We start from the raw sequence: 19,359 nt of genomic DNA, 5'->3' as shown, positions 1-19,359 counted from the left end.
TTTTCAACCACCTGGAGTCTCTGAAGAATGGACGCAACAGACTGTGACAATGAGTCGATTTCCAAGTTCAAGGTCAAGGTCAGAACGGATAGCTTTGAGCTTTTCGTCGATAGATGACATAAAATCATTTCGGAATCTGTCTTATTTACTGTTTAATGTTGATTTTAAATGTGTCTGACCATCCTGTAGTTGATCTATTGCTTTAATTAGCAATTATAGTCATTTGATCAATCATTTTATTTTCAAAGCTTTCTGTTGTCACAGTTGTGTTAAACTCACCGCTCGATGCCGCCATCTTGAACATCTTGTTCGGGGGTTTTGGTGTCTGTCCATCAGAGGAGAGTCTTCTTCGTTCAGATTCAGACATTCTTAATCCTTCTTAATCCTCCCAAGAAACATCTCAAACACTATCTCTATCCCCGTAACTCAAAATCCACAAATACCATTACAATTTTCAGATAATTTTCTTTTCACTAAGAACAAAAATTTCGTGACCACTTTCACCTCACGCATGCGTATCTTATGTCACCTCTAATGGTCATATCTTTGAATTTAAACAAACCATGATATAGAATTATATAAAACTTTGGAGGGTTGTTTTGATAGAAATTTACAGCTGGGAGTTGAAGGGTAACAAGGCAAGTCTTTCTGACACATTTAAAAATTATTTTCTATTCCTCTTTTGATAATCAAGCAACAAAAAATTGAAATGCTTTCATGCCTATACCAATGAGGTGTAAAACAAAATTATTGATAAACATTAAACTAGTTTTGATTCTTTCTGTGCATTATGATTATAAAACAAAATAAAATTTTTATAAACAAGCCAATATATCAAATTAATTTATCAAGATATAAAAAAAAAGTTTAAGATTTTGAAAAACAGAAGGGCTTTTTTTGAATTTAAAATAAATGTAAAATGTGACTGTGTTGGAAATATTTTCCTATTAAATACACATAATATGTATTATGAAAAGTAACTGAAATGTAATTGAAAAGTAATTGAAATAACAGGGTATTTTTTCAATGTAATTAATTATATTCAATTACAAGTAATTGAAAAAATGGTCAATTACAATTACTTTTTTCAATTACCCCATCCCTGCCATTCTAATCTATTTATGAGACACAGCGTGGGAAGCATCCCTACTTTAGCAAGGAATCTCTACTTTATACATGTAGCTCATTTTGAATCAAACCTAACTTGATCTGTGGGGAAAACCTTGTAATAGTCGAGGCTATTTCAAGATATGATGGAGTTCATATGGAAGAACCTAAAACCACTAAGACAATGCACAGCAGTAAATACATGCAAAATGTCATTTTTCTTCTTGCCCCAAAACGAACACATGTATCAGGCTTGATATAAACTTTTCCGACTTACACATCACTGCCAAAAGTTTATGGAACGGTCAAAGAATAAATTCTAGGTGTTGAGAGCTTTCCAAGATTTCCTACAAATTCTGGTCGAACACTGCCATATGCGCTGTATTTCAGAGTGCCTGGGAACAAAAATAAGTTAAATAACGAAAGTATGCTGAATTCATTCAGTCTCCATTATGGAGATACTTTTGTTAAACTTATTTATCATGTTTTTGTTTTATGGGAAATACTTTGTTTTGTGATTTTTGCAATTACAATAATTATACTCGAGGACTTCTTATGGGAATTTGCTGGTACAGTTATAGTTATATCTATAAAAGAAGATTAATGGAAATTAAAGTAAACATAATATATGGAACTTGCGATTGTTATTTGCACGCTAAGTTAATTTATTGTACCTCGGTATTGATATATTGAATTGCACGGAGAACAGTAATCACAAAAAGGGTGGTTTTTCAATCATTCAAGGAACTGATTTAAGAATGGAGGGCTGGATGAGTTACTTTTTATTTTACCAGGTGCTTAAATCAGAATATTTTTGGTGAGTTGGTAAAATTATTATGTTGAATCTTTAATTAAGATCCGTGAGGAATATCCTATTACAGGTTCATATTTAGCTACCAGTGGTTGAAACTTATATGTCAGTATATTTGGTCGATAGACCATCACTGGATCATACAATCTAAAGCTTGATTCAAAGAAATATAGTTAAGTATTGAGTTATCATTTTTTCTAAAGAAAGATGGGTGAACGAGTCGAGAAAAATACCTATGGTGTGACAAATAAGAAAGCCAAAAATTAAATCTCCCCCGGGGTAAGATGGGGCTACAATGGGCAGTCAAAGTTTTACACAGGAACACATAGGAAAAATCTTTAAAAAAAATCTTCTTCTTTAGAGTAGCAAAGCCATGATTAGTCATAATAATATCAAAGCATCCAGAAGATTTGACCAAGTATAGACAATCCATTGTATCTAAAATTATACAAGCAAAAAACGCAAAAATCATCCACAGTTTCTGGACTTATGATGGGAGAATCTTCCTTAAGTTTGAACAATATGGAGACCGATTTGAAGTCACCTCACTGGAGGAACTTGACAATCTGATTAACGGGTAAATTGTACGGTAGACTAAAATTCACATTGCAGTTGTACAGCACTGATCATGACTGTCTAATATTCCTCAAAGCATAAAACAAGTTTTATTATATATTTATATGCCGTATATATGTTCATGTATTATTACGTAAATACAGCACTATTCACCCACTTGCTCTCCTTAAATTATGTCAACAGGTTATTTCTGGTGATCAGTCGTCCCTTTGTACATATGCCAATTATGACTGATTCACAAGTGTTACCATTCTGGTATATACTTTATTTTTTGTCTTTTTCTTCACATTTTTTATTTTTGTTGTTTGCTTTTTTTTCATTTCCATGTGTTCACAGTTTTGTATGTCTATTCCAACCAACTTATGATTTTGCTCTCACAAAATATTACTTGCGGCGCAGCAACTTGTTTTTTAAGAAAATCAAATTCCTCTATTTAACCAATGATAGGTAATACTATCGAGCAATATCGAGCCGCTATTGGTAAATATTACTGCAATAGATGTACAACCAAAACAGTATTTTTCCCTCTCTTAAATGTCAAAAATCTATATCTGTATCTAACAAATCTTAGCAAAAAAAGCTTTAAACAACTACAAATATGCAGTATTTTTCAACAAAACATTTTACATCTACAATTTTGGTTTCAAATTCTTTTTTTCTTACATCTTTTGTCAGGAGACATTGAAATAAATCCAGGTCCTAAAAACGATCAAATACACACACTGGACGTCTTTCATTTAAATATAAGAAGTATACGTCACAAGATTGAAAATATAACAACATTAATCACGGATTTCGATATTTTATGTTTCACTGAAACACATTTGGACTCAAATGTATGTAACAACGATATCGTGATTGAAGGTTATGATACAATTTTTCGTAGAGATAGGAACTCTAATGGGGGAGGCATTATCATCTATGTTTCTTCATGTCTCCGTGCAATTCGTCGTAGTGACCTTGAACCCATATCAATTGAATGTGTTTGGATAGAAATAAGTGAACCTACCTGTAACCTTTTTCTTTGCTGCGTATATCGTCCACCCAACAGCGAAAAATCCTTCTGGGACAAATTTTTGTGGTCAATTGAAAAAGTATCGGATATTTCCAGCAAATTTATAATTGTAGGAGATTTAAATGTTGATTTTCTGGACAATTCTCGGATACTTCCTATTAAAGGTATCATGCTGAATCATAACCTGACAAACACAATCCACGAAGCAACACGAATTACCAACACTTCGAACACACTTATTGACCCAGTTTTGATCAGCCCAGACCTTGTAGCACTCCACTCAGGCGTGATAGACACAGACAATACACTAACCGATCACAAAGCGACATACGTCTTCTTAAAATCAAGTATCATTAAAAGTCAATCTTATGTAAGGAAAATATGGGATTATAAAATGCTAATATGGAAAAACTTAATACTTTAATCGAAACTACTGACTGGAAAAATCTTATCTGTAATGCTGAATCAATTGACGAAGCTACCGAAAAGTTTACAACCAAATATATAGATCTCGTAAGGGAATGTGTACCTGAAAAATCAGTTATTATAAGACCTAAAGACAAACCTTGGTTTGACTCATTATTAAGGAAAACCCATCGAGAAAAAAATAGATTAAGACGAAAAGCACAAAAAAGTAATAAACAGCTCGATTGGGATAATTTTAAGCGTATCAGAAACAAGTTTAACAACATGAAAAAACATGCTATTGAAAATTATCAAAATACTCTCGAGTTACAACTCGTTGATTCCAGTAAAAACAATCCTAAACTTTATTGGAAACTTCTTAAAGATACTTTTAAAACTAAATCAACTACAGATATTCCTCCTTTACAATACACATCTGCATCTGGTGATGTCAATTTTGCTTTTTCTGATGTAGATAAGATAACAGTACTTAACAATTATTTTGCTTCAGTTACCCGTGTTGATGATGATAAGTCTGATTTACCTAAAGAAATTACTAAGTGTGATAGTGTTTTTGACAATATTTCTATTTGTGAACAAGAAGTGTTTGATATTTTATCTATATTACCTGTTAACAAAGCCATTGGAGAAGACTGTATTAGTCATAAAATGTTAAAATCAACAAAACTTACTGTTGTCAAACCTCTATGTTTACTGTTTAATCGCTCATTGAAAGACTGTGTTTTTCCTCAAAAATGGAAATTAGCTAATGTTATTCCTCTCTTTAAAAAAGACGATCCAGCTGTTTTGTCAAACTATAGACCTATTTCATTGTTAAGTTGTGTTGGTAAAGTCATGGAACGTATTGTATTTAAACACTTGTATAACTACTTTCATTGTAATAATATTTTTTACAAATACCAGGCTGGTTTCTTGCCTGGTCATTCTCCGTTTTATCAATTGTTAGAAACATACGATAATATTGTTAGAAATATTGATGATGGTAAATCCAGTTGTATGATTTTTTGTGACTTATCTAAGGCCTTTGACCGTGTCTGGCACAAAGGGCTCTTGTTTAAGCTAAACATGTATGGCATAGAGAGTAATATGTACTTTTGGTTAAAAAGTTATTTAGAAAATAGAACACAAAGAGTTATTTACAAAAATTTGGTATCCCCTTCGGCTTCCTTATATGCCGGCGTTCCACAAGGATCTGTATTAGGTCCATTATTATTTTTAATTTATGTAAATGATGTATCTGACAAGATGTCAAGCTTTTGTAGATTATTCGCTGATGATAACAGTTTGCAGTACGCATCTAAATGTGTTAAATCTATAGAAAGTAATCTGAATAATGATCTTTTATCTCTTGAAGAGTGGTCAAACAAATGGTTACTAAAATTTAATCCATCCAAAACTAAGGTTGTATTTTTTAGCACAAGAAAAAACATAGAACCTCCCAAACTCCTATTCCAAGATAGCCAATTAGAATATGTTCAAACTCATAAACATTTAGGGGTAACTTTTTCATATAACTTAAGTTGGTCAACTCACATTGAAATCTTACTGTCTAATGCATACAAAAAAATTGGTCTATTAAAAAAACTTAAATTTAAAATAAATCGAAAGACTCTTTCACTCATGTATACTTCATTTATCCGCCCTCAGCTCGAATACGCTTCAGTTGTATGGGGTGGTTGTCTAGCTATCGACTCTGAAAAATTAGAGAAATTGCAACTACACGCAGCACGGATTGTTACTGGCTTGACCTTAATTGCATCTAGAGACTCTTTGTACTTTGAAACAGGCTGGGAACCGCTCATTGATAGACGCAAGATTCAGAGATTGAATACCATGTATAAAATTCATAATAATTTAGTTCCTGATTATCTACGTGAAATTATACCTGAAATGCGATGTAATGCTTCCGCGTATACAACAAGAAACTCTCAAAATTATAATATACCCGTCTGTAGACTGCAAACATACAAATCATCATTTGTACCAACTGTAGTAAACGAGTGGAATTCTTTATCGCTAGACACCAGACTCTCGAGCTCCTTATCTGCTTTTAAAAGTAAAATCACACACAAAAAAACAATAGCCCCGCCTTATTTCAGTTTTGGAAAAAGACGCTACAATATACTGCACACTAGACTCCGACACAATTGTGTGCTAAACATTGATCTTTATAGGTGTAACATAATATCTAGTCCATTATGCTCTTGTGGTAAGGTAGAAGACACACATCATTATTTTTTCTCATGTCCTAATTACACTGAGGCCAGGAAAGATTTCTTCGATAAGTTTTTGAGATTTAATAAAGTTCATATTGTTGACACTCATACTTTACTCTGGGGGGATACCTCACTCAGTATTGCTGAAAATGAATATCTCTTCTCTATTGTTCAATCTTATATTCAGCATTCAGGCAGATTTAATTGATTTTTCTAAAAATGTGTATAGATAATAATTTAGCAGTAAATGTTTCTATGTTGTGAGTTAATTTACTTTGTACATGCTGTTGGACACGTCTGATTGAATTTTTGTGATATAACATGTAGGGAGAGGGCGAATTAAGTTTTTAGAACTTGTGCCCAATCCCATTGTATATATTTATTGCAATAAAATATGTTCAAATCAAAACATCCTCAGGTATCGAAGATTCAAATATGTTGAAATCATGACACCCCCTCCCCCTCCAAGGTGTAGAGAGGGGTCATATCAGGGGATCAAATTTATACGTGGGAATATAAAGGATATATTAATAAAAACTTTCTTCTCAAGAACAGCAAAGCCATAATTAATCATATGATTCAGAAGCCCCAGGGACAGGGCAAGGCCACAATAGAAAATCAAACGTTCTTGAAAAAAAATCTTTAAAAATCTTCTAAAGCCATGATTAGTTAAAGAAATATGGAAGCATCCTCAGGTAGTGTAGATTTAAGATTGTTCAAATCGGGGGGGGGGGGGGGGATCACTTTTATATTTAAACATTTCAATACTTAGCTGATTTCTGCTTTCTCCCAGCCAAAGTGCTCAGGTGAGTGATTTGGCCCATGGACCTCTTGTTTTTTAATCTAATAATATTTATTCAACTTTCATTTATTAACAAATTGATACAATATCTATTTTCAAAGCTTTAGATACTAGTTCAGGGATGGTTCTCTTTGTTTCGTGTAGTTGTGGATTTGAGATCTTATCTCCAAAGGCATTTGAGATGCAATGCATCCAGCCTTTCGTCATCCTACTTAGTGGTTTGGTTCGCTAGAGCTCGAAACAGTACATCAGTACAGATATAACATTTGTATTGAAGATTTTGTTTGGTTTTTGTATCCCACTGTGCTGATTTCCATATTTGGTTCAAGATGAAAAAGCACTTCTGGTTAAGCCTAGCATTCTCCTTATGTCTGATTACGTTCCCTCTGTCTTGTCTATTGAGCTGCCCATGTAAAGGAAGGTTTCAAAGTCTTCAACTCCTTTGCTATTTAGACTAAATACATCATTCTTTTAAAATCCACATTGACCTTCAAACCTTTTGTCTTACCCACATTCATTTTTAATCCTGTATATTTTGATACGTCATTTAGATATGCTGGTATTTTCTGGCATGTCACTGACTTTGCTAGCTGCAGATCTGTAGCTCGCTGGTCTAAAAAGAATTGGGATGAACGACCACAGATCTACTGTACCACCCATTGAAAACAGTATATTTATTGAGCACAAAAAGTGTACTGTTTCTCGATTTATATCTCCATATATTTAAACTACCATCTCAAAGTATTACTAACCGTGTGTTGTTAACAAACTCTTTTATTATTTCCACAACAAAATATTTCCCATAATCGTTTTAAATTACCCTACTGGGCCTGGAATTGAGACCATTGAAAATTTCATTTATTTAACTGCCATTTTAAGTGGCAAGACCATTCGGTCCAACACGCTTCGAGCAGATGCCAACTACGAGAGTATTTGATAGAGGTCTTTTGTGCAGTTGAAGTAAGAATATAGAGAAATAAAGTGCAAGTTTTCTTCATATTTCATTTTTTTAATAAATATTCGAATTCTTATTGACATTACATTTTTTACTGAATTATACATGGGTGGGCTAATTTTTAAGTTAACATGAATCTTAATCCCTGTTTTGTTCAACTGTACAGTGAATCTCATTAAATAATACAAAACTTACACAGCATTCATAATGTTCATCCCTTGCAATTTTCCACATTTTGGGGGCAATTTTTATGACATCCATTATCATCAAAAAGCAGCCATGCTTATACAACAATTTTAACTATATCACTAGTAGTGCATTCTTTCTCAAATTCACTTGATATGTGTGGACAAACCGCTAATATCAGCATGGTGAAATAATGAAGCACAAGTCATTTCAAAGCGTTAGGGGTTAGATGCAGAAGAAACAAAAAAAACTGATGAACAGGTCAGATGATTCACAATTGTCTACACTGCCAGGGACTTATTGAATTCATTTGATAATATTTGTAATGCAGATTGAAAAAATAATAATAATACATGTATATACATTTAATGGTTTTATTTGTGATTCTGGCATGATGTATACATGTACGACTCTGTTATTATAATAAACACAAAAGAAGGAGGGAAAAAACATTTCTTTGATTTACTGTTTGGGCAAAATTCTGAACACAGTTTACGATTCTGATTTTGTAATTATAAAAATAATAATCATCATACATGTACATGTATCTACATGTAAAATTTTGAATGTTTTTTAATCTCAAATGACTCTCAAATGTCATTTGAGAGACAACAATGTCTCTGGTTATTTGTATCCATGTAAGATTTTTCAAAGAAATGCATGTATGAGAAGTTTCTCATGTATGAAAAGTTTCTCATAACAATTAGTTAACATGAAAGGAATCTCATTTTCACAGAATACTAGACTAAGCGTCCTTCATTTGACAGTCAAATATGTCCCGAAGTAGCTGCATACTCTCTCCATATCTCATTTCATTGATCCTGCCTTGATCTATCCAACTGAAAAATAAGAACTCTGTCATTCATATTTGGCATTTTCAATTATCCAATAGAAGCATTCTAAACAAGAGACCCTGGGGCCACATCACTCACCTGAGCACTTTGGCTAGGGGAAAAGCAGAAATCAGTTCAGTCTTGAAAAGTTTAAACATAAAAGTGGTTTGGGGGGGGGGGGGTGATTTGAACTAACTTTAATCTACACTTCCTAAGGATGCTTTTGAATTAATATGACTCAAGAAGAAAATATTTATTGATATATATCCTTTATATTCCTTTGTATAACTATGATCCCCTGTTATGGCCCCTCTATTCTCCTGAGGGGTCATGATTTGAACAAATTTGAATCTACATTACCTGAAGATGCTTTAATATTATCATGACCAATCATGGCTTTGCTGTTCTTGAGAAGAACTTTAAAGCTTTTTCCTATGTATTCCTATGTTAGACTTTGATCCCCCCACTGTGGCCCCACCCTACCCCCAGGGGTCATGATTTGAATAAACCTGAATCCACAACCCCTGACGATGCTTCCATTTAAATATGACTAATCATGGCTTTGCTGTTCTTGAGAAGAAGATTTTTAAAGATTTTTCCCTATGTATTCCTACTGTATATAAAACTTTGATTGCCCATTGTGGCCCAACCGTACCCCCCCCCTCCCCCCCCCCCCCCCCCCCCGGTGTTATGATTGAACAAATTTGAATCTACATAACCTTAGGATGCTTGCATATAAATATGACCAATTGTGGCTTTGCTGCTTTTGAGAAGATTTTTAAAGAATTTTCCTGTGTACATGATGTATTCCGATGTAAAACTTTGATCACCCATTGTGGCCCAACCCTACCCCCAGGGGTCATGATTTGAACAAACTTGAATCTACACTAACTGAGGATGCTTGCATATAGATATTACCAATCATGGCTTTGCTGTTCTTGAGTAGAAGATTTTTAAAGATTTTTTCCTATGTATTCTTACTGTATATAAAACTTTGATTGCCCATTGTGGTCCCACCCTACCCTTGGGGGTCATGATTTGAACAAACTTGAATCTACACTACCTCACAATGATTCCACGTAAGTTTCATACTTTCAAGCACAGTGGTTCTTGAGAAGAAGATTTTTAAATGATGCCATTAATTTTTCGCAAATTCATAATTATCTCCCCTTGGAAGAAGACGTGGCCCTTCATTTGAAAAAACTTGAATCCCCTTTACTCAAGGATACTCTGTGGCAAGTTTGATTGAAATTGGCCCAGTGGTTCTTAGGAAGAAGATGAAAATGTGAAAAGTTTACAATGACAACAACGCCAACAACGATGACAGACAACGGACCAATTTCGATCAGAAAAGCTCACTTGAGCCTTCGGCTCAGGTGAGCTAAAAATTATTAGCAAAAAATACTACAGTAAAACTTGGTTATATGTAAATCACTTGGGCTTTGAATTTTGATTCCTTATAACCAAGATTCTTTATAATTGTAAGGAACATAGTGAAATGTCTTCTTGGTGACTGGTAAAAAATTCCTTATATCCAAGATTTCCTTATAAGCCAGTTCTTCATAACCGAGTTTTACTTTATCCAAGATTTGTTTGTGCTCTGAAGCTGAGTTTTCTTTGTACATACATGTAATAATGTGCAAAGAAAGTAAACAGTTGTATTTACAAAAACAGATATACATGTAATTGATACAATTTACAGTATACATGGTATAGGACGCTTAAAATTTATGATAACAAATCTTGGAATTGGATCTGCAATTGATATTGAACAGTACAACTTTGTTATAAATAAAGAAGCTTTTACAAAGAAGTTATATATATATATATATATATATATATATATATATATATATATATATATATATATATATATATATATATATATATATATATAATATAAAATATATATTTTATAAAGAAGCAAAATTCAAGGTCTCAATCACTTTCTTATGATCAAGTTTTAACTGTACTATATACATGTATTACAATGTAGCTTTCAAATGAACATGTATTGATTTTTGTAAAATGATAGCTAAGCATTTATTTCCTAGACAGCATTTGTTGTATATGGTCCATATAACAAGCAATTAAATTTTTTAACTCTTCAGTATAATAACAAAAAATAGATTTTGGTAAGTAAGATTTCCACATAAATAAAATTCTTATGAGTAAAATGTGATTAACAGTGACACCTGGTGACTTTTTTTTTACCTTTGTCTGACTTGTTTCCACCTCTCCATGTGTTTCAGAAGGAGACTTTCTGCTGGAGGAGCATCATCTGCATCCTAGTCATAAAAAATTATAAGTTATCATTCAACAGTCTATTTATATAAACAACCAGAAGACGAGGCCATTATATTCCATACTTTTATAGAGCTCTTTATGAAAAGATATGAAGAATATAGTAATCCTGTTAGGGAAAAGTTGATAATCTGACAAGAATATGCCTTCAGGCCTTGTTTGTTGTTCAATCTTTATTACTTTTTTAAATTATAAATTAAAACAAGAAAATTTTGCTAAAAATGAAACTTTAACATCCCAGTATATTTAAAATAATATTCAAGGATAATTTCATTAGATGGTAAGACATGAATTTATACAAACTTAAAATTTTAACAAATTTTTAAAACAACATTTATTTGATACCATTTTTTGAAATAAAAGGTTGAAGAAAGAGTAAGGTATCTTCTTTATACCAAAGCTCTACCTCAATTCAAAACCTAGAGTACATTAATTGTAGATCAATAGTGAAAGGTCATAATCAACATCACAAAATAAATGTGGGTTTTTAAAAAGGGTCATGGTACAAGCAAAGTACATACACTGTATATGTACCATAATATCAAATTCCTAACACAATAAAAAAAGGTGACATGACTGACCCCCTAGTGCCAGCAAGAGATACATGAATAAAATTTCCTGCAACATTTGTGATCATCCAAATAATCCTACCTGTAGATTTATAATCTGTAGTGGGTAGAGGAATGGTGTATTTTTCATAAACATACCAATACAGTAAAACTCGGTTATAACACTGGGACCTGTGAAATTACTTCGCTATATCTGTTATTCATTATATCCGTATAAGGAATTCGTAAAATTTATTTAGCTGGGGATCCAAGAAAACTATATCTGTGAATTCGCAATATCCGTGTTCGAACTAAACGAGGTTTACTGTATAAAGAAATATATGTAGGTCTTGGGGCACTGGGTGGGGTATTTCACCTGAACATACTTACCGATATAAAGAAAAAGGTCTTGGGTTGGGCCACTGGGTGGGGTATCTGACATTGATATAAAGAAATAGGTCTTGGGTTGGGCCACTGGGTGGGGTATCTGACATAAACTTACCGATATAAAGAAATAGGTCTTGGGTTGGGGCACAGGGTGGGGAATCCTGTAGTCTGTATGGTCATCAGGATCCTGTTTTATTGGGGGCGGCATTTTGTAAATATCTGGAATTCTTTCAGTCTGCAAGAAACAGTTACCAGTTTTCAAAACATCCATATTTTTGACATGATAATTGTCATCAAGTCACATCAGCATTGTAAAGAGCTGAAAAAAAAATGCTTATTCACTGTCACTTGATCAACCTTAACCTTTTTCCCAGTGATTTTAAACTTACAAATCAAAATATTACCAAAAATTTACATAAATAAACTAAATATCCCTCCCTTTAACTTAATTTTTAGAGGTAAGCACAGAAAAGTTTGGAGTGCATCAAAGTGTAACTTTAATTTTTGTGAATGTGAAAATAATTAACTAATTGATACCTCCTCTTCACTAGCAGGTGCTGTTTCAGGTTCTGGGGAGGGGGAGTGAGGGGGCGGCTCTCTGCTGTGAGGGTTGTTTTTCAGCCAAGCTCGACAAATAGGGTAGAGAGGAGAATCCTCATCAAAGACAGCTAAGTCCACACTGCGGTCGAACAGCTTCATGATGTATGTGTCTGTCAATAAAATTTTCAGTATTAGGTAAGATATTCTTATCTCTGATTATTTGCAACTGTTGCACTGAAATCTCTTTTGTTGAAACATCTTAACATGCATTTTTCATGTGTTGTATGACTGCTTTGACAACATTTTAGCTTTAGTACAGGTGACTCTCGATGGCTCGAACTCCGATCTCTCGAAGTTCTCGATCTCTCGAAGTGAACCTCCGGTCCCGTTTTTTTCCTCTATATAACTAAGCAAATTTACTTCCGATCTCTCGAACTTCCAATCTCTCGAAGTTCTCTATCTCTCGAACCAAGACCTGGGTCCCGTTACACACATTTCATTGTTTTTTACTCTCTATCTCTCGAAGTTTTTATTGCGCTTTGTACACGCCAATCAAGCATGAAATTAATGCAGCTTGGACTTACCTGGATAACAGTGAACGCCTGGGGCTGGCATGGAGGTGTTAATTGGGTGTTTACATAGATGACACTATACCTGTGAGCATCTGAGTGTTGATATAAATAATTGGTTATAATTGGTAAATTATAAATGAATTGCTTCACAACTTATTTTTGACTTGACAGCGCGACGAAAATTTTTAGAAAATAATTTAAGAGGCGTGTCAATAATTTTCCATAGATTATGAAGTTTTTATTAGAAAGTACATAATCCCAGTATGACAAACATTGCACAAGAAATCCTATCTCAAGAATTAAATACCGATTTAATACGAGAAATCTGTTAAAGTACCCGATCAGGCCCGTGGGTTAGCCACACCGACGATTGATATTCAGATTTTATGTAATCATGAAATGGGAACAAATAAATATTGAAATTTAAAGAGATCGTTTTATTTATTCAAAATACGATCATTGTTGTTGAAATCAAGTGAATTATCTGTAAACTACGAATGAAAACGTGCAATGCTATTATCAACATATATTTCCGGTATTTATAATAGTAGAACAATGATGATCGGAACTGAAAATTCCGGATTTTATTCACTTTCTATCTCTCGAACCCCTCGATCTCTCGAACTTTTCTTGCGGTCCCTTGAACTTCGAGAGATCGAGAGTCACCTGTATTTTTTAAGTCTTAAAGCTGTATTTTGTAAAATTAATAATTGGTACCTAATTATTGTTGTATTGATACTTACGCTGGTATTGTCCGGGCTCGTAATCAGAATGGGAACAAATTATTGTATTGACACTTACATTGGTATTGTCTGGGATCGTAATCAGAATGGGAACGCTGGTATTGTCTCGGATCGTAATCAGAATGGGAACTAATTATTGTTGTATTGACACTTACGCTGGTGTTGTCTGGGATCGTAATCAGAATGGGAACTAATTATTGTTGTATTGACACTTACGCTGGTATTGTCTGGGATTGTAATCAGAATGGGAACTAATTATTGTTGTATTGACACTTACGCTGGTATTGTCTGGGCTCGTAATCAGAATGGGAACTAATTACTGTTGTATTGACACATACGCTGGTATTGTCTGGGCTCATAATCAGAATGGGAACTAATTATTGTTGTATCAACACTTACGCTGGTATTGTCCGGGCTCATAATCAGAATCATCCTTCGCTCGCTTTCTTTTTCTTCCTCTAGTGGTGGATGAACGTTTACTTGGGGATTGCATTGGAGATGGTTCACTGAAAATTAAAAAGTCCTCAAATGGTCAATCATTGCAGTCCAAATGAACGTTCCATTCTTTTTGAATATATACATGTATGTAAGCTTTATACTATGCATTTACATTACAAAAACATTGTATCTTGATTACATGTATATATTACATGTACTAGAGATGTCAAATCAGACAATTTTTGATAATCGGTTACTCGGATGTTTTTCCGATTGAGTACCCGGGTACTCTGTACATGTAAAAATGTAAATACAAGTGTGTTAATTTTCTTGAGCCACGTTAAGCTCTGTTAAAACCCAAAGCTGTTTTTATCACGTTTATAAATGTATACATATAAACATTGAGTCCAATGGGATTGATTTTTTGGTACTAAATTTATTTATCAAATAAACACAAAAGACACAATTAATACATCAAAATTTACAAATGGTTTATAGTTGTTGTTTAGGATCTATTTCATCAGCGCAAAAAGGAGAACAATCTTTTATGCAGGTTTGTGATGATTAGACTAGCCATAGGGAAGGAACAGACATTCTTGGGATCGCTAGTCTAAGTTGGTTGGTTGTTTCCCCCGTATAAGTTACTACTCAAACTGACTTTCAACATATTATTGAATCTTTAATTATTTCTAAATATTTCTTCACTTTTGAAGTGGGTAGAGGCATTTCTATGCATGTCTGATTTCGCTGCCAAATATTAACTACATAATTTAAAAATGATTTGAAGATAATAGACTATACTTAATCATTGTTCACTGAAAGCAATCATTGAAGCCATCCAAAAATTAAAGACCACAATAGGTGAGAACAGCAGGTCACTAATTACTGTATACACAGCCACAGGCGATAACGGGTGATTCACAGGTGTACATGACGACACGCTAATAACCGTATGCAGTTTTAAGTTTTTTTTTGTTTTTGTTTTGTTTGTTTGTTTGTTTTCTTTTTTTTTAATAATTTTTGATAAAAATATGTACTTTAAAATAAGAAAAAATACACTTCCGAGTAACCGAATACCATTATTAGTATTTGATACTCGGACGTTCGATCGAGTACCCGGTTAACCGGGTACTCGTTGACATCCCTATATATTACATATTGTTAGACAAACAAATATTGCTGTTAATTCATAATTTACAATTTACTAGTTGAATGCCCAATATAAATAGTCCAACATCACATCCATTTATGCTTACAGTTAAATTTCATACCTGAGACAAATATCAATTTCACCCCCTTCGTCACTGGACTCTTGCCTGTAAATAAGTTCAAAATGAACATAACAATATCCTGCCCTGCTAAATACTTACATGTATCTCTTTCTCTTATCTTTCTCATTTACAGTTTAAGACATACATGTACATGTTTATTGTCATGATGTACATGTCTTGAACTAAAAAAATCAAAACTTCATTAAATTTTATCTCTTTTACTTTGAACTTGTTGAAGATCTCTGCAGACTTTACACAAACTTTCTATAGAGTTCAACTTCACTTTATGAGTTTCATGATTACAATAAAAAAGAAAGTGTGAAAGATTGTCACATTTAACAGTAAAATGAGTAAAATACTTGAAAACAAATACTAATTAGGAAAGAGGACTCTCATAATAAAATTGCCATATAATAAAATAGTGACTTTTTCATTATAAAGGCTGCACAAAAATTAAACAATTTGACATTTTTCCGTATTTTTCTATTCAATCTGGCCTACCACAGTGACTTTTGGTAAAGATGGTATAATTGTCTTTTTTAATAACAATGATTTTATTTGGTGTATAAACCATGTATCATTTGTTATTACTACAAGTATGCTCTACATCTATGAACTCTACTCATTTTAACTTGCCCCTCATCTCTTTTGTCGACAAGAAGTTGTAATGTGGCATCAAATCTGTTTCTTGCTGAGACAACTTCAGCCAAGTCTGCAATATATTAAAAAAGCATGTCATCAAAGTAATATACTTCTTTCAACATGTACAACCAAGCTGGCAGCCTGTGTTCTGAATTTGTTTTCCTTAAGTTTCCTAATTCATTGATACTGAAATTAATTATATCTGATAACCAGTTCCAGATAAATGTAAAGATACTTTCTTTTGATATTTAATTTAAGATTATCTGAATTATACATATGAGTGATCTCATTCAGAGCCCGCTTCGGTAATTTTGGTAACAAGTTGTTTCCACCTTAAACAGGTTGCTACCAATTGCCCAAATGGGTTATAATAGCTGTTTTAAATACAATATCCCAAATGGGATATAAATATACTGTGCAAAAATGGCAAATTTTTATTTGGGACTTTTTTTCAAAAATCTGAATAAAAATTACATAAAATCCAACAACTTTTGGTAAACAAGTTTTTCTGTTACTGTAGTTGTTATATTTTGCACAGTAATTTTATATCCCATTTGGAATATTAAAGCGAGCGCAGCAAGCTCTTACAACAGTGCATGGGTGAAGAGAAAATTTGGACTCTATACATTGATCTAAATGATTTTTTTCTGCAGTTACCTCTAGACCCACAATGCAAAGAGAATGCATCTCTCACTGTGACAACTGCTAAAAATTCACCAAAAAAATAAACACAACTTGATGTACATGTAATGGATTTTGCAAATAGATAACCCAAATAGATTAAACATTCTTTCTTACAAATTTGCACTTTTCAGAATTTGTTATGGAAATGCAGCTAACATAGAATGTCATGTGATGTCACAGACTAGACATTTCAAATGTCTCATGTGGTTTGAAGGAGGCAGATCTAAGTTAAAGTAATATACAACTGTGCTTGCCTCATTTCAGTTGCACCATCAACATATTATCTTTGTAACAGAAAAGGAGAAAAATACAACAGACCAGCATTTAAAACCTAGCCCCTTGAATCTCCAGTCAGGTGGTCTATCAACTGAACTATCGATCTGGCCACCTGCTATCGAACCTTTCTGATCACCACATCTCAAACATGCTACATGTATAAATCCATTCAGTCTTTGCAAAAGTTGAAAATTTTTACAGGACATAAGGTCTGGTAAAAAAATATATTTTACCAGACCAAGCATTTACTTACCAGACCGACTTTTTTCTTTAAATATATACATCATTATGATACAGCGATTGAAAAAGGGGGGGTGGGGGGGTGGGGGGGGTGGGGGGGTATTCTCAATGTTAAATTGAACCTTAAATAGATCCAGAGTTGAGATTACAAAAAAAAGAAGAAGATTTCATTGAAATGAACAAAATTACTGTTAATAATTTTCCTTTTTAAAAGGTAGTACACATGAGAGATGCATACAATTTTCTCTTTTTCTGGTTATTTGACACATACAAATGAAATACACAGTATCAAATATTTTTTTAAACTTAAAATGTACTTTAAAATATTTCTTTCTTTCCTGAAGTACCTCATAATAGTTATCATTGTTTAATAATGAAAATAATTTACCCCAACCGAATCTATGTATGAGCTTTCTATAGATCTATATTCCATAACAAAGAAAATTTGAATTTGAAATAAACGATCATGACAGAGTTGCTATAGGTAAAAATTTATCACACATTACTGCTAAATAGATCGAATAAAGGATATGTGTGGAAAATAAGACCATAATTATGTACATTTAAATTCAGATTTTTAGGCCTTATTTTATCATCGGACATTCGGTCCTGAATCCTAAATTTTTTTACCGACCCGAACCAAATTTTACCAGTAAAAACTGATGGTCCGATGACTTTCGCATAGCTGCCCATTTTGACACTTAGTTCCAATCTGTAAACATGTTCCGATCTAACAAAAATTGATGTATAATCCTAATTCAATATCAGGCAGAAATGATGTCAGGTCCTTAAGCATAGCATCTGAATACACTTCAAATTTACACGCCATGTTGACATTCAGAACTCTCTGGATTGATCATAGTAATGCACTAATAATAATAAATGAGTTTGAGTTATTGCCCATGATTATTTTGCTACATTGCCAATACATGGAACGAATTCTATCCTGAAACCAGGTCTGTAGGACAATATCATTTTAACGATAGAATGACTACAAAATAAGAAATCTTTAACTAACCATTTAGGATATAATATCTCATTTGAGCAATTATAGTGAGCGCAGCGACCGGCGAAAAGCACCGTTCGTCACTGTGAGCTCTTAAAGCAACACCTGGGTGAAGAGAAAATTCGGACTTTGCAGATTGATCCAAATGAAATTTTTTCCGCAGTTACCTCGTGACCCATAATGCAACGCTTGTTCTTCTCACTGCTAACTTCGTTCTTGCGGTAAAACAACAACTAATAAATCACTATTCACAAAAAATAAACTCACCTTAATTTAATGGATATTGCATACAGATTGTAAATGCGATCTTTGTTAACATTTTGCACTCTTCAAACTTCGATCGTTTATGGAAATGCAGCTAAAATACGATGTCATGTGACGTCACAGTCAGACGTTCAAAATGTCTCGTGCAGTTTGAAGAGGCAGATCTTAAAATTAAGTGAACAACTGCGCTCGCCCCAACGGTCGCACCGTCAACATATTACAACTGTCAACTACCATATAAATAAGGCATCCAAAGCTACCGTGTTAGACAGGGTATTTAAATATATTTGTATTTGAAAAAATACTACATACACATATCACGATATATTTGTACACAAAAACAGTAGAGTATTAATATTAAATAGCTCATTTTAACTCAAAACTTCCCATTTATACTAACTCTGTTTGTTCTTTGATGACGACATTTTCTGGAAATCCTAAATAAAAAATCTCTTACAGTTACAGATATATAGATAAATAACCCTTGTTAAATTTCCTTAAAAAACGAAGTTAAATT

The 19,359-nt window shown here is 33.2% G+C and overlaps 1 protein-coding gene across 1 annotated transcript; it reads right to left on the bottom strand.

The window, feature by feature from the left end:
• Positions 1-8,454: 8,454 nt before the first annotated feature.
• On the bottom strand, positions 8,455-19,352 carry LOC133187778 (protein lin-37 homolog). Its single transcript, XM_061323181.1, has 8 exons — positions 19,243-19,352; positions 16,367-16,442; positions 15,731-15,775; positions 14,421-14,527; positions 12,704-12,876; positions 12,282-12,401; positions 11,142-11,215; positions 8,455-8,933 (listed from the first exon to the last, which is right to left on the bottom strand). The coding sequence occupies exons 1-8, from the start codon at positions 19,265-19,267 to the stop codon at positions 8,840-8,842; spliced, it is 714 nt and encodes a 237-aa protein (XP_061179165.1). The 5' UTR covers positions 19,268-19,352; the 3' UTR covers positions 8,455-8,839.
• Positions 19,353-19,359: the final 7 nt, after the last annotated feature.

The sequence above is a fragment of the Saccostrea echinata genome, unplaced genomic scaffold (assembly GCF_033153115.1).
Source record: "Saccostrea echinata isolate AGI-Se365-2 ecotype Australia unplaced genomic scaffold, CSIRO_AGI_Sech_v1 ptg000015l, whole genome shotgun sequence".
Taxonomy (NCBI): Eukaryota; Metazoa; Mollusca; class Bivalvia; order Ostreida; family Ostreidae; genus Saccostrea; species Saccostrea echinata.
This window is presented reverse-complemented; position numbering and strand designations above follow the sequence as displayed.

Bases quoted from the DNA above. Each gene is read 5' to 3' on its own strand.
- LOC133187778 (XM_061323181.1), bottom strand. From the start codon at position 19,267: ATGTCGTCATCAAAGAACAAACAGA. The intron at 14,528-15,730 runs GTATGAAATTTA...TTTAATTTTCAG, and splicing joins GAAATTGATATTTGTCTCAG to TGAACCATCTCCAATGCAAT. The intron at 11,216-12,281 runs GTAAGTTTATGT...TTTTATGACTAG, and splicing joins AGACCTATTTCTTTATATCG to GATGCAGATGATGCTCCTCC.